A 16,901-nucleotide genomic window follows, 5' to 3' on the forward strand; every position below is an offset into this window, starting at 1 on the left:
TGGCACCATTGTTGCTAGAATGTCATGGCATGGAAAAGGACAAAACGCACACAACGGATTCTTTAATTAAAGACAAGCCCTTATCCTCCAGTTGAATTCTTGGAGGTGGGTAACATGGCAGCCTTATAGGACAGTTTTTTTTTTGCTGCAGAGACTGAGGCAATCAAACTACAGTATTGCTCTGGCTGGGCTGAACCTCCCAAGATTATTCATAGAATTCAGTACAGGAGGCAGCATTGATTTGGTGACCACATACTAGTAGAAGCGGATGCAGTGTTGGAACTTAACTGGTCCCTAGTGATTCCTTGTAAATGGGATCTCTTATCACAAGTGGTGGATCAGATCTGGCAAGGGTCCAACTAAAGCTTGTGTTTGTCAGTAAAGGGTTTGTTTTTTTCTCCCATGTAGATGTCTTGCATATGAAGGCCCTGAGATACTTTTCACAAAAATATTGGCTTGATTTGACAACTAAACAGATGAATAGTGCTTCACTTTTGAAATGAGGTCATAGATTGGCATCATTATACATGGTGGCTTAATGAATGAGAGAGCATCTTATTACCTGATTATGTATGCTTTTTATTTCATACTTTTAAATGTAGTTCACCTTCACCTACAAAACTGCCATTCATATTGGTATTTGGTTCTGCCTCTGACTTGGAGCTTCCTGCTTATGTGGCTTTTTCCTTCCCTTACTGCATCAAAGTGGTTTCAGTTGTTATCTACTTAAAAGAACTGAGGCATGATAGCAAAAAGAAACTGGCCAGTTTAATAATGTAGATAAAAGTAAAATGCTGCACTTATAAGCCAGCAATGCCACCAAAAACGCGCACAATGAAAATGTATCCACTGCCCAAGGAGGAAAAGGATGGTGCTCTGATTATTAATCATTCATCAGCAGTTTTCTGCCCACATCCAGCTGCAAGGCTAATAAAATACAGAGCTCACGGTCTTCTCATACTTTTGTTTCTAACCATGACTAGTCACTCCTGAATACCACTCAAAATTGTGAAGGGGACAATATCCTGGTGGTTTATCCTCTTTAAATAACTTGTACACCTGTTAATGTACACATTCAAAGAATGAGCAAGACTATATCCTAGGTAATAACATGCACTATTATTTTAAACACTTATTAAATAGACACCCTTCCACATGCATTAAGAATCTTACTGTTGCGAATTGATACTGCTTAGTCTTAGTTTTGCTTCATTTTGCTTATTGGTTGCTCTAAAACGAGCAAAACTGATCTGGGAACAAATTCACTTGGCAGTTTTGAAGATATTTTAAGCTTTGAGCTATCCAATCAAGTAACTTGATCTTTGGTTTTGAGTAGTTAATTTGTTTTTGAAATCTTAAGTTATCCAGTCGAATACATTTTCATGCTGTTATAATGGTTTTAAAAATAGTCCTATACTGTACTATGTCGGGCTTCTAACTTTATTATCACATATTTCATGAAATAGGGGAAAAAGGATGTTACCCAGATCTTCAACAACATTTTGCGGAGACAGATCGGTACTCGCACTCCAACAGTGGAATATATATGTTCTCACGAGCAAATCTTGTTTATGCTGTTGAAGGGGTATGTACTATCCAACAGTTTTCTAAAAAGATTTAATGTAATATAAATGGTGAACGCATAGGCTTCAAAGTTTTCATGAAAATAAATTGATTATTGAACCTGTGATACAGGTGTCTGCGAGCCTTTGGCATAATAAGGTGGTCAATAAGACCAAAAACTGGTATTTTACTTCAATACATTGGGCTGTACTGTATTTTACAAAAAATACTTGGTGTTCTTAGAATTTCTTAGATAGGGGCCTCTATGTAAAGTTGTCTAGAAATTCAGTTTGTGATTTTGAAATGATAAAGATAAGGTTTGAATCTGCTACCTAATACTGGAAAATTCACTGAAAGGTACTAACAATGCAGGTCCTGTCCATGATGAATTGTGCTTGCAGACCTTGCATTTCAGAATATGTAATATCCTTTGTTTCACATTGTATGGCACTATTGCCTGATTCAAATAATACTGGATGACCCTTGTAATCAGTTTTTCTCTTTTTAAAAAAAACCCTTAGATGAAAATTCATACCCTGGCATATTTAACAGCCACATGTAATTGAATTAAAGTCCATATTCAATCTGAGTCAAGATGACAACACATAAAACTGCTCAAGTTTTGTGCTTACAGTTTATGGCACAACGTTTGTCTGCTGCTGCTTTGTAACACAGAAATGTGGTCTCCTGAAAGATGACATATATTTTGTATGATTTGATTTTTGGACCTAGAAGTGCAGTCCCCACCACTTTTATAGTGGGTGTGTTGGTGTCAACACAATTTTTCCGGTGTAACCAAGACATTTTATAATAGTATGGAGGGAAGCTTTATTCTTCATCTCTCCATTTCCTGCTCTGCCAGAGAGAAGGGGGGTGGGTGGAGGGAGGGGGGGGGGTGGTGGGGAGATAGAGAGAGTAGGTGTTAAGACATGAGAGCAACGCTCATCAGCTATGAAGAGCTGAACAGGGCTGAAGTGCGCAGCGGTCTGGTCATTTTCACCTCTGGTTTAGGATTGAAATGACAGTGCAGAGGAAGCCACACTGCAGCAGGTAAATCCACCTGGAGTATCAGCAGGATGTGAGAAGTCCAAAATAGACAGCCCGCTTAATACGGTTGAAGTGTCGCCTTTGTAATTGCACCTATGGTAATGGCAAATGGTTAATGCCATTTGCCCGATATAGGCGGCTGTCCGGGAGAAGCAGCGAGGGTGTAAGTGGTGGGGATTGTAATGCTAAAGACATCAGATGATCTTGGGCCAGCATTTCTGATCGGAGTTAAATCCTTAACAGTTTATATATTTTTTAAGCAGGCCTCTTTCCTTCTGTTATTCACCTGATACTAACTTTCAGTAAAAACCTAGAACCTTTATTTCACACGCATTATCCTCTCGCTGTATTTTGGGGCTATGGGTCATGAAAAATACACTATACTTTGTGGTCCACATTCAACGGCTTGCATATCACCTGCTTTTCAACATGGCAAGTGTTTCACGGCGCTTCACTGGTGGGGATCAGACCTAGATGGGGCAGGTGGCTGAAGTTACAGTAAAAGATAGAGGTTTTTAGGCTTTTGAAGATGAAGGGAGATATAGGAAGGTGGAGGGGTTCAAGAAGGAAATTCCCGTGTGGGGGCAAGATGGCTGAAGGCTCTAGCCACAGATGGTGGAGCAGAGCCAGGGAATGCATAATAGGCCAGAGTTGTGTGAGTGGTGATGTAGGGCTGCAGGATTTTTTAGATGTTGGGGAACATAAGAAATAGGAGCAGGAGTAGGCCATTTGTCCCCTCTAGCCTGCCCTGCCATTCAATAAGATCGTGGCTGATCTGATCTTGGCTTCTCCACAGCTCTCTGGGGTAGAGAATTCCAAAGATTCACGACCCTCCTGAGAGAAGAAATTCCTCCTCATCTGCGTCTTAAATGGGCGACCCCTTATCCTGAAACTGTACCCCCTAGTTCTAGATTCCCCCATGAGGGGAAACATCCTCCCTGCATCTACCCTGTCAAGGCCCCTCGGAATCTTGTATGTTTCAGTAAGATCACCCCTCATTCTTCTAAACTCCCATGAGTATAGGCCCAACCTGCTCAACCATTTTTCATGAGTCAACCTCTTCATCGCAGGAATTAACCTCTCTGAACTACCTCCAATGCAAGTATATCCCTCCTTAAATAAGGAGACCAAAATTGCCCGCAATACTCCAGGTGTGGTCTCACCAGCGCTCTGTACAGTTGTAGCAAGACTTCCCTACTTTTATACTCCATCCCCCTTGCAATAAAGGACAACATTCCATTTGCCTTCCTAATTACTTGCTGTATCTGCGTGCTAACTTTTTGTGATTCATGTACGAGGACCGCCCCCCCGATCCCTCTGTACCGCAGCATTATGTAGTCTCTCTCCATTTAAATAATTTGCTTTTTTATTTTTCTTACCAAAGTGGATAACCTCACATTTTCCCACATTGTACTCCATCTGCCAAATTTTTGCCCACTCATTTAACCTATCTATATCCCTTTGCAGACTGATGGAATGTGTCATCGATAGTGCTATCAAACGGCACTTACTCACCAATAACCTGCTCATTCATGCCCACTTTGGGTTCTGCCAAGACAAATCTGCTCCTGACCTCATTACAGCCTTAGTCCAAACATGGACAGATGAGCTGAATTCCAGAGGTGAGGTGAGAGTGACTGCCCTTGACATCAAGGCAGCATTTGACCAGGTGTGGCATCAAGGAACCCTAGTAAAACAGAAGTCAATGGGAATCGGGAGGGAAAACTCTCCATTGGCTGGAGCACAAAGGAAGATGGTTGTGGTGATTGAAGGTCAATCGTCACAGCCCCAGGACATCACTGCAGGAGTTCCTCAGGGCAGTGTCCTAGGCCCAACCATCTTCAGCTGCTTCATCAATGACCTTCCCTCCAACATAAGGTCAGAAATGGGGATGTTCACTGATGGCTACACGGTGTTCAGTACCATTCACAACTCCTCAAATCATGAAGCAGTCCATGCCCGTATGCAACAAGACCTGGCCGACGTTCAGGCTTGGGCTGATAAGTGGCAGGTAACATTCGCGCCACAGAAGTGCCGGGCAATGACTATCTCCAACAAGCGAGAGTCTAACCACTGCCCCTGGACATTGAATGGCGTTACCATCGCTGAATCCCCCACCATCAACATCCTGGGGGTCACCATTGACCAGAAAGTTAACTGGACCAGCCACATAAATACTGTGGCAACAAGAGTGGGTCAGAGGCTGGGTATTCTGCGGCGAGAGAAGCTCGACACCATACAGGACAAAGCAATCCGCTTGATTGGCACCCCATCCACCACCTTAAACATTCACTCCCTCCACCGCCGGCGTACCGTGGCTGCAGTGTGTACCATCTACAAGATGCACTGCAGCAACTCGCCAAGGCTTCTTCGGTAGCACTTCCCAAACCCGCGACCTCTACCACCTAGAAGGACAATGGCAGCAGGCGCATGGGAACACCATCACCTCCAAGTTCCCCTCCAAGTCATACATCATCCTGATTTAGAAGTATATCGCCGTGCCTTCATCGTGGCTGGGTCAAAATCCCTCCCTAACAGCACTGTGGGAGTACCTTCACCACACGGACTGCAGTGGTTCAAGAAGGTGGCTCACCACCACCTTCTTGAGGGCAATTAGATACGGGCAATAAATGCTGGCCTTGCCAGCAATGCCCCCATCCCACAAACGAATAAAAAAAAAAAAAAAAGACTGTCCTCCTCACAACTTGCTTTCCCACCTATCTTTGCATCATCAGCAAATTTGGCTACAGTACACTCGGTCCCTTCATCCAAGTCATTAATATAGATTGTAAATAGTTGAGGCCCCAGCACTGATCCCTGTGGCATCCCACTAGTTACAGTTTGCCAACCTTAAAATGACCTATTTATCCCAACTCTTTGTTTTCTGTTAGTTAGCCAATCCTCTATCCATGCTAATATATTACCCCCAACCCTGTGAGCTCTTATCTTGTGCAGTAACCTTTTATGTGGCACCTTATCGAATGCCTTCTGGAAATCCAAACTAACACTACATCTACTGGTTCCCCTTTATCCATCCTGCTCATTACATCCTCAAAGAACTCCAGTAAATTTGTCAAACATGATTTCTCTTTCATACAATCAAGCAGAGTCAACATGGTTTTATTATGATTTTCTAAATGTCCTGCTATTACTTCCTTAATAATGGATTCAAGCATTTTCCCAATGACAGATGTTAGCTAACTGGCCTATAGTATCCTGCTTTTTGCCTCCCTCCTTTCTTGAATAGGGATGTAACATTTGCGGTTTTCTAATCCGCTGGGACCTCTCCAGAATCCAGGGAATTTTGGTAGATTACAACCAACACATCCACTACCTCTGCAGCCACTTCTTTTAAGACCCTAGGATGTCAGCCATCAGGTCCAGGGGACTTGTCAGCCTTTAGTCCCATTAGCTTGCCTAGTACTTTTTCTCTAGTGATGGTGATTGTTTCAAGTTCCTTTCTCCCTATAGCCCCTTGATTATCAATTATTATTGGGATGCTTTTAGCATCTTCTACCGTGAAGACCGATACAAAATATTTGTTTAAAGTCTCTGCCATTTCCCTGTTTCTCATTATTAATTCCCCAGTTCCATCCTCTAAGGGACCAACGTTTACTTTAGCTACTCTCTTCTCTTTTATATACCTGTAGAAGCTCTTGCTGTCTTTTTAAAAATAGTTTTTGCTAGTTTACTTTCATAACCTATCTTCTCCCTCTTATTTTTTTAGTCATCCTTTGCTGGTTTCTAAAAATTTCCCAATCCTCTGGCCTACCACGAATCTTTGCAACATTGTATGGCTTTTCTTTCAATTTGATACCATCCTTAACTTCCTTAGTTAGCCACGGATGGTTCATCCTTCTCATAGTCTTTCTTTCTCACTGGAATAAACCTTTGCTGAGAGTTATGAAATATCTCCTTAAATGTCTGTGGTTGTGTGCGGCCATAGTTTAAATGGCATGGATTTCTGGTTGAGTTGGATTTTTAGGATAGAACTGAGGAGAATTGGCTGCTGATGATCTGAGTGCCTTTCCCCCCCTCTCTATAGAGAATACTTTTAAATACACATGATATAAATGCAATAACCATAGCATTTTCGACTTGTGGCAGGTTTTACTTTTCTAATGGAACCTAGTGCATTACATTAGAATACTGCAGAGATCCTTGTTGATTTATTGTATAAGCAACGAGACCCAAGACGGACTTTAAACTTTCAACAAGTTTTTAAAAAAATGATTAGTATCTCTGTCCTGATTCTTGCCACCTAATTCAGTCTGCACCTTCAATGTGAGTACCTCTCTACTTAATTTTCTACAAGAATGGGATTTTCTATGTCCTATTGGTGTTATATTTCATTGTTTAATGTCTACCAAATAGAATAACAAACCATCTTCTATCTCTCAAGATCCTTTATGCTACCAGTGGTTTGCACACAGCTTTGGTAGTGTTATTTTGGGTATCGCTCAAGCAGTTTCTCTGCACTCTTCCCCCAAGTGCCCAAAATGCCACCGAATCAGCCATAATTGTTGGTTAAAACTTCGCTCAAATTCTGTAGATGAACACTTTGTTCCAAAAATTTCAAACACTGAATCTCCTCTTCAACGACTTTTCATTTTTTGTATTTCTACTAGTGTAGCAACATTAGTACTGTGGATGTTCAGTTTTATTTGTGTAGAAATATTTTGAACATTCTAATATCTGTGGCTAAAATCCTGCTTTTGAGCGAGTGTATCTTTGACCTCTTCAAGCAGATACTGCATTTCAATCGTCTCCATTTCATCATCTAACCCATTCTGGGGCCAATACATAAGCGTTTCATAGGTCCTGTGCTATGAATACAGGGTTGGCATAATGCAAGATACTGACCTGTAACCCTTGTACTATAACTTCCTCCTGGAAATACACAGCAGGTCTATCGGAATCTGAAAGGAAAACCCAGATTCATGTTTCGGGTATTCTGAAAGGAAAGCAGAGCAGATACTTTTTTTTAAGGCTTGATCAAAGTAAAAAGGGGCAGGGGCGAAAAATGGCGGATGGAAAGGGACTTAAGGAGCTATGAAGACTAATTTTCTTTTTAGTCAAAATAGTTGTTAACATGCAACCGTGACTGCTCGATACTTGTATTAATATAATACTTTGAAGAATGACAGTTGTAGGAATAAAGAGCAAGCTACTGTGCTAATGGGGATTAATTATAGCTTATTGATGTGGAAAGCTGGAGTCCGCGAGATGCATTGTAAGGAAAGCTGTTCTGGGCATTTTACTTCATGCCATATGAGCAAGCTTTATTCGGTAGAAGCCAGAAAATCTGTAATTGTCTCTTCTGTTTCCCTCCCAAGTCCTACTATAAATGATGACGGTGTTTATATTGATCCATATCTTCGCTGCTACTCTGTATTTTGTGAAAGTTATTATTAGGGGTGGTTCCTAAGGGAAAATTACAAAGGAGGGGACACCATCACTGAGTACTGTTTGTCACTGAAACTTTAATGGGTTTCCAAGCCTGTTGTTTTTAAGTATGTAAAGTTTGTGCTATAGTCTGTGATGCTGCTGATGATGGACTTTGAATGTCCTCCAAATTATTTATTTTCTTTTATTCAGGTATGAAACACCAGAGATTGCCTTGAACTGTGGAATCATGCTGAGAGAATGCATCAGGCATGAACCACTTGCCAAAATAATCCTTTATTCAGAACATTTTAGAGATTTCTTCAAATATGTGGAAATGTCAACATTTGACATTGCTTCAGATGCCTTTGCTACATTTAAGGTAAATTATTTCTCAACAGCTTCACTCATTTTGTTGTGTTTAACTGTACATTCTTTTGTAGTGCAGATATGCTAACTGTTGCATCACTGATGTTTTGCACGCTATTGTGTCCTTATTCTCGCTTCTACTTGCACGGGGTTATGAATCCCCATTTATGTTGGTAGACCCTCCCTATGCCTTATGGTATAAGTGAAATGAATCTCGCTGTTCTTGTAATGTAACCTAGTATGGCAGTGGGAATGGTGTACTGATCTAGACTCCCTTTTAATTTAGGTGTGATAATTTGTAACCCTTGTAGAGTGGGTGCATCTATTTGGAGTTGCACATCTCTGAAATGCTCTGACTTGGAATTTAAAAAAAAGTTTTATTAAGAGCCTTTTTCTTGAACCACTGTAGACTGTGGTGAAGTTTTCACATAATGCTGTTTGGTAGGGAGTTGTCCGGTTTTATTCTTGTTCTAAGCAGCTTGCTAGGCTACTTCAGAGAGCTGTTAAGAGCCAACCACGTTGGTATAGGACTAGAGTCGCATGTAGGCCAGACCGGGTAAGAACAGCAGGTTTCCTTCCTTAAAGGGCATAGTGAACCATTTGGATTTTTACGACAATCTGACAGCTTCATGATCACTTTTACTGATACCAGCTTTTTATTTCCAGACTTTTGAAGCTGAATTCAAATTCACAAATCCTGGTGAGATTTGAACTCCTGTTCCCTGGATTATTGTGTATTAGTGGCATAAAAGTTTCTTTGATCAGAATGTCATGTCTGTTCTATTTTGGTGTTCGATTTCTAAGTGTATTCTGTACTTAAACATACCGACTGAGAACCAAACTCCACACAGATTCCGAGACTTCACCTTTGAAAGAATCTGGATTGAAGAGCATTTACCCACCAGCTAGTTGCACTTTTTTGAATGGTAAGTTATATTTCTTTCCAGGTTTAAAGTTATTTTCTGCAATCTTTTATTACAGGACTTGCTTACCAGACATAAGGTCATGTGTGGACAGTTTTTAGAACAGAACTATGATCTGGTAAGTAAGCAAAAACAATTCTGGTACTTGGCTTAAATCTCTTTGTATTTTAATGTTGTTTACTTTGAGTGTTTAAAAAAACTTTTTAAAAGAACTAAATTTCTGATTTAGTCAAATTAAATTTTTCTTTGATTCAAGGTATTTAATGACTATGAGAAGTTGTTGCACTCTGAGAACTACGTGACAAAAAGACAATCTTTAAAGGTAATAAAGAGTTTGTTTTAATTGTGTAATGTACTTAATATTTACAGACAAGTATATCAAGTGCCAACATTTATCAAATGACTTGCTTTATTTAAATTTTCCCCCTTTTTTTAAAGGAAATTTTTTTTTTGGCTTTAAATTGGCAGTAGGCTGTCGGGGAATGTTTGAAATGGTACATGTGACTAAGCTATCATAGGAATCAAATTCAAAAGCAGAGCAATTACGTTAAACTTATATAGAACCTTGGTTAGACCACACTTGGCGTACTATGCACAGTTCTGGTCTCCATATTACAAAAAAGATATTGTGTAATATGGACAATATTATGACAAAGACACCTGGAGAAAGTTCTGCTATCACCCTCATAAATCTTTTTTGCACTGAGGGTATAACTATTGGGAAAGACTGAACAGGCTGGGGCTCTTTTTCTCTATAAAAGAGAAGATTGAGGGGGTCTTGACAAAGGTCTTTAAAATTATGAAGGGGTTTGATAGGGTAGACGTAGAGATGATTCCACTTCTGGGGGAGCCCAAAACTATAGGCCATAAAATATAAGATCATCACTAATAAATCCAATAAGGCATTCAGGAGAACTTCTTCACTCAGAATGGTGAGAATGTGGGACTTGCTACCACAAGGCGAACAGCATAGATGCATTTAAGGGGAAGCTAGATGAGTACATGAGGGAGGAAAGGAATCGAAGGATATGTTGATGGGGAGAGATGAAGTAAATCGAGTGGGAGGAGGCTCGTGTGGAGCATAAACACCAGCATAGCCAAATAGCCTGCTTCTGTGCTGTAAATTCATGCAATATGAAAAGATTACTTTGCCCTATTGTAGGCTATCCAAGGGCATCAAGCAATTGTTTGCCGTATCTGACCACTGCTAGCAGCAGAATTGAGACCGCCTACTAACTGTCAAAATATTAGCTTCATCTAATTTATTCAAAATAAACTTGTATCCAAGTCTGCAAACTTTGAACATTTAATACATATCTGTAATGCTCAAACAGTAAATTATCACTGAAGCACTCAACTGTATAACAACAACAACATGTATTTATATAGCGACTTTAATGTAGTAAGATGTCCCAAGGCACTTCACAGGAGTGTTATAAGACACAAATTTGACACCAAGCCACATATGGAGAAATTAGGTCAGATGACCAAAAGCTTGGCCGGAGGTAGGTTTTAAGGAACGTCTTAAAGGAGGAAAGAGAGGTGGAAAGGTTTAGGGAGGGAATTCCAGAGCTTGGGTCCTAAGCAACAGAAGGCACCACCACCACCACCAATGGTTGAGCGATTTATAATCGGGGATGCTCAAGAGGGCAGAATTAGAGGAGCGCAGATATCTCTGGTGCGGAGCGGAGGTGGTGGGGGTGGATGCAGGGCTGGAGGAGATTAGAGATAGGATGGGGCGAGGCCATTGAGGGAATTGAAAACAAGGATGAGAATTTTGAAATCGAGGTGTTGTTTAACCGGAAGCCAATGTAGGTCAGCGAGCACGGGGCTGATGGGTGAACGGGACTGGGTGCGAGTTAGGACACAGGCAGCCGAGTTTTGAATGACCTCAAGTTTACTTAGGGTAGAATGTGGGAGGCCAGCCAGGAAGTGTGTTGGAATAGTCAAGTCTAGAGGTAACAAAGCCATGGATGAGGGTTTCGGCAGCGGATGAGCTGAGGCAAGGGCGGAGACAGGCGATGTTACGGAGGTGGAAATAGGCGGTCTTAGTTATGCCACGGATATGTGGTCGGAAGCTCGGGTCAAATGGCACCAAAGTTGCGAACAGAGTGGTTCAGCCTCAGACAGATGTTAGGGAGAGAGATGGAGTCAGTGGCTAGGGAACGGAGTTTGTGGCAGGGACCGAAGACAATGGCTTCGGTCTTCCCAATATTTAATTAAGCAGACATTTTTTCCATTCAGTACTGGATGTTGGACAAACAGTCTGACAATTTAGAGACTGTACTCCATGATGCATCTGTGTTTGTGAGAATTTGTCGTCTACTGTGCAGTGCCACTGATCTGGTTGCACATAAACATGACAAAACTAGGCCCATTGCATTTTAAATCCTTAATTTCAATTTTTAATAACTATTTGCGATGTGGCTGGGTTCTTCCAATTTAATTTTGCTGGGTTGGGGGTAGAATCCATGGATAGCTAGAAAATGCTATGGTGGAGGAAGCATTCACTGAGACAATGCATTGCTTGTATGCAAATAAGTTTCAGTTAAAACACAGTGCTTGCTTTGTTCTGGAAAGAATTAATTTAAGATAAAGGAGCTAGGTAACATATGCAAATAAATTTATGTCTAGCATCTAGTTGAGGTTCAGAAATCATTTTAACTTGATGGCCTTTATTCAAATGTGCAAGATGCCATTAGGCTTCCTGTATCCATGGCAAGAACATCCTTCCTCAGAAGGTGACCAAAACTGCACACAATACTCAAGGTGTGGTCTCACCAAGGCCCTGTACAAATGCAGCAAGACATCCTTGTTCCTGTACTCGAATCCTCTCGCTATGAAGGCTGACATACCATTTGCTGCCTTAACCGCCTGCTGCACCTGCATGCTTACCTTCAGCGACTGGTGCACAAGGACACCCAGGTCTCGTTGCACTTCCCTTTCTCCCAATCTATTACCGTTCAGATAATCTGTCTTCCTGTTTTTGCCTTGTAGTTTATAGCCCAAGTTCCATGGTCTGATGGTGGTTATTCTGCAATTCATTGAACTAACCACAGTAACCAGGGTTTCTGTTCAACCTTTGGGCAAAGGTACATTAGATACTGTATGCAACAACAACAACTTGTATTTATATAGCACCTTTAACGTAGTAAAACGTCCTAAGGCGCTTCACAGAAGTATTATAAGGAGAAATTAGGGCAGGTGACCAAAAGCTTAGTCAGAGGTAGGTTTTAAGGAGTGTCTTAAAGGAGGAAAGAGAGTTCAATAGGCAGAGCTGTTTAGGAAGGGAATTCGAGTTTAGGGCCTAGGCAACAGGAGGCACGGCCATCAAAGGTTGAGCAATTATAATCTGGTGCTCAAGAGGACAGAATTGGAGGAGCGCAGATATCTTGGAGGGGGTTGTGAAGCTGGAGGAGATTACAGAGACAGGGAGGGACAAGGCCATGGGGGGGATTTGGAAACAAGGATGAGAATTTTGAAATCGAGCCATTGCTTAACCAGAAGCCAATATAGGTCAGCGAGCACAGGGGAGATGGGTGAACGGGACTTGGGCAGCAGAGCTTTGGATGAGCACAAGTTTATGTAGGGTGGAAGATGGGAGGCTGACCAGGAGAGCATTGGAATAGTCCACTCTAGAGGCAACAAAGGCATGGAGGAGGGTTTCAGCAGCAGATGAGCTGAGGCAGGGTCAGAGTCGGGCGATGCTGCAGGAATTATTTAATTCCCACGGCGGCAACCTCCATCCTCGAACTCTCTATCCTTCAAATAGCTTCTGGACTTCACTCGTCTGCTTTAGACAGTGGTTCGTCGATGCTCCGTGCCGGCCCCATCCTGCTTGCATTAGCTTTGTCCCTCCGTGGGACTTCTGACTTTGACCCGGGTCTCCCTACTATTGCCTTCAATCTATTCCCTGCTACCAGGAAATATGTATTCCATTAATTACTACATTTAACCAGGCCTATGTAACCTGAGCTTTGCTCTGTCCATTCGCGTGTGCACTTTGGCTGCCACTCCGGACCCGAGCCATTCAATACTTTTCCACTTTTTCTCCCCTTTTTCTCTCGATCCCTCCCTAACCGCGCTCTCCTGTCGTCATGCCTCCTTTCATCACTCCTCTCTCGGATACTCGGACCCCATGAAGTCTCACGGCTTCAGATCAAGCATGGGCAAGGAAACCTCCTGCTGATTACCACCTACTGCCCTCCCTCAGCTGATGCATCAATACTCCTCAATGTTGAACACCACTTGGAAGAAACACCAAGAGTAACAAGAGCACAGAATGTACACTGGGTGGGAGAACTTCAATGTCCATCACCAAGAGTGGCTCGGTAGCACCACTACTGACTGAGCTGGCCAAGTCCTGAAGGACATAACTGCCAGCCTGGGCCTGCGACAGGTGGTGAGAGAACCAACACGAGGGAAAAACCTACTTGACCTCGTCCTCACCAATCTACCTGTCGCACTGACCGCCGCGCAGTCATTATGGAGACTAAGTCCTGTCTTCACACTGAGGACAACCTCCATCGTGTTATGTGGCAATACCACCGTGCTAAATGGGATAGATTCAGAACAGATCTAGCAGCTCAAAACGGCATCCATGAGGCGCTGTGGGCCACCCGCAGCAGCAGAATTGTATTCCACCACAATCTGTAACCTCATGGCCCAGCATACCCCTCACTCTACCATTACCACCAAGCCAGGGGACCAACCCTGGATAAATAAGGAGTGTAGAAGAGCATGCCAGGAGCAGCACCAGGCGTACCTAAAAATCAGGTGCCAACCTGGGGAAGCTGCAACACAGGACTACATGCATGCTAAACAGTGAAAGCAGCATGCTATAGACGGGATTAAGCGATCCCACAATCAGCGGATCAGATCAAAGCTCTGCAGTCCTGCCGCATCCAGTCGTGAATGGTGATGGACCATTAAACAACTAACTGGAGGAGGAGGCTCCATGAATATACCAATCCTCAATGTTGGTGGAGCACAGCGCATGAGTGCAAAAGACAAGGCTGAGGTGTTTGCAAACATCTTCCGCTAGAAGTGCCAAGTGGATGATCCATATTGGCCTACTCCTGAGGTCCCCACCATCACAGAAGCCAGTCTTCAGCCAATTCGATTCACTCCACGTGATATCAAGAAACGGCTGAGCACACTGGATACAGCAAAGGCTATGGGCCCCGACAACATCCCGGCTGTCGTGCTGAAGACTTGTGCTCCAGAACTAGCCGTGCCTCTAGCCAAGCTGTTCCAGTACAGCTACAACACTGGCATCTATCTGACAAATGTGGAAAACTGCCCAGGTATGTCCTGGCCACAAAAAGCAGGACAAATCCAATCCAACCAATTACCGCCTAATCAGTCTACTCTCAATTATCAGTAAAGTGATGGAAGGTGCCATCAATAGTGCTACCAAGCAACACTTACTCACCAATAACCTGCTCACTGATGCCCAGTTTGGGTTCCGCCAGGACCACGCGGCTCCCGACATCATTATAGCCTTGGTCCAAACATGGATAATGGAGCTGAATTCCAGAGGTGAGGTGAGAGTGACTGCCCTTGACATCAAGGCAGCGTTTGACCGGGTGTGGCATCAAGGAGCCCTAGTAAATCTGAAATCAATGGGAATCGGGTGCGGGGGGGGGTGGTGGTGGGTGGGGAGAAACTCGCCACTGGCTGGAGTCATACCTAGCACAAAGGAAGATGGTTGTGGTGGTTGAAGGTCAATCATCACAGCCCCAGGACATCGCTGCAGGATTTCCTCAGGGCAGTGTCCTAGGCCCAACCATCTTCAGCTGCTTCATCAATGACCTTCCCTGCAACATAAGGTCAGAAATGGGGATGTTTGCTGATGACTGCACAGTGTTCAGCGCCATTCACAACTCCTCAGATAATGAAGCAGTCCATGCCCGCATGCAACAAGACCTGAACGCCGTTCAGGCTTGGGCTGATAAGTGGCAGGTAACATTTGCGCCACAGAAGTGCCAGGCAATGACCATCTCCAACAAGCGAGAGTCTAACCACCGCCCCTTGACATTCAATGGCATTACCATCGCCGAATCCCCCACCATCAACATCTTGGGGGTAACCATTGACCAGAAACTTAACTGGACCAGCCACATAAATACTGTGGAACAAGAGCAGGTCAGACGCTAGGTATTCTGTGGCAAGTTTCTCACCTGACTCCCCAAAGCCTTTCTACCATCTACAAGGCACAAGTAAAGATGGTGATGGAATACTCTCCACTTGCCTGGATGAGTGCAGCTCCAACAACACTCAAGAAGTTCGATACCATCCAGGAAAAAGCTGCCCGCTTGATTGACACCTCATCCACCACCTTGAACATTCACTCCCTCCACCACCAGCGTACAGTGTGTACCATCTACAAGATGCACTGCAGCAACTCACCAAGGTTTCTTCGGCAGCATCTCCCAAACCCGTGACCTCCTCCACCTAGAAGGACAAGGGTAGCAGGCGCATCGGAACACCACCACCTCCAAGTTCCCCATCAAGTCACACATCATCCTTCATCGCCGCTGGGTCAAAATCCTGGAACTCCCTACCTAACAGCATTGTGGGCGTACCTTCAACACACGGATTGCAGCGGTTCAAGAAGGTGGCTCACCACCACCATCTCGAGGGCAATTAGGGATGGGCAATAAATGCTGGCGTTGCCTGCGATGCCCACATCCCATAAACGAATTTTTTTTTAAAAATTTAAAAAAATACTCTGCCCTCCCAAATCCCTACCCCAATCCTTCATTACTCTTCGACCTGCCTGCTGCCGTCCCAGGCTTGATTCCCTCTTGGAAGAGTCTGCACCTTCCCTCTCTGCCCCTCGGCATTCTACGAAGGGCCCATCGAGGTACTCATTGCTGCCTCCTTACGTGCAGCAACCCCAACTGTCCCATCCTACTCTCTCACCGACCTTCCTGCCCAGCGTGCCCACTGGGGGCTGATCCTGCCAATCCCCTCCCCGTCCAACTCACCACCGCCCCCCCCCCCCCCCCCCCAAGCGCTGACCCTGTGGACGCTGGCAGTGTGTCAGCCATCACAGACCCTCTCCAGAATATCCGAACAAGGCCCTTGCCATCTATGAGCTTATCATGGATGATTACATCGACGTCATGGTCCTGACGGAAACTTGGTTGAGGGGTGATGACACCTTACCCTTAAATGAAGCCTCCCTGCCTGGCTATACCTTCCACCACTTGTCCCGCTCAGACCGCTGTGGTGGCGGTGTGGCTCTCATCACCAAATCACAACTTGGTTTGTCCCCCTTCTCCTCTGGCACTTTCTCCTCCTTTGAGCATCTCGACTTATTCCAGCCCCCTCTCATTTAAAATTCACGTTCTCTACCGCCCACCCAAGCACCATAAAAATGTTATAACCGAGATATCTTCACTGCTTTCCTCCCTCAGTCTCTGCACCGAACGACTTATCATCCTTGGTGATTACAACCTCCATCTCAGTTCATCATGCTCGCGCTCTCTCTCAGTTCACCAGCCTCCTATCCTCCCTTAATCTCTCCCTCCATGTAAGCTCCCCAACCTATATTCACGGCCACCCCCTCGACCTTGCCATCTCTCGTGGCCTCGCTACTCCCATCGT

At 43.9% G+C, this 16,901-nt stretch overlaps 1 protein-coding gene across 2 annotated transcripts in view; it reads left to right on the forward strand.

The window, feature by feature from the left end:
* cab39l (calcium binding protein 39-like) overlaps nucleotides 1-16,901 on the forward strand; it is an 89,877-nt gene that overhangs the window by 55,135 nt on the left and 17,841 nt on the right. For both annotated transcript variants that reach the window (XM_086006440.1, XM_086006441.1), the window contains exons 5-8: nucleotides 1,467-1,585; nucleotides 8,209-8,377; nucleotides 9,346-9,405; nucleotides 9,544-9,609. In XM_086006440.1, the coding sequence (XP_085862566.1) occupies nucleotides 1,467-1,585; nucleotides 8,209-8,377; nucleotides 9,346-9,405; nucleotides 9,544-9,609 (414 nt within the window). The remainder of the gene's footprint in view (nucleotides 1-1,466; nucleotides 1,586-8,208; nucleotides 8,378-9,345; nucleotides 9,406-9,543; nucleotides 9,610-16,901) is intronic.

The sequence above is a fragment of the Somniosus microcephalus genome, chromosome 14 (genome assembly GCF_052327205.1).
Source record: "Somniosus microcephalus isolate GS21.2 chromosome 14, FLI_Smic_1.0, whole genome shotgun sequence".
NCBI lineage: Eukaryota > Metazoa > Chordata > Chondrichthyes > Squaliformes > Somniosidae > Somniosus > Somniosus microcephalus.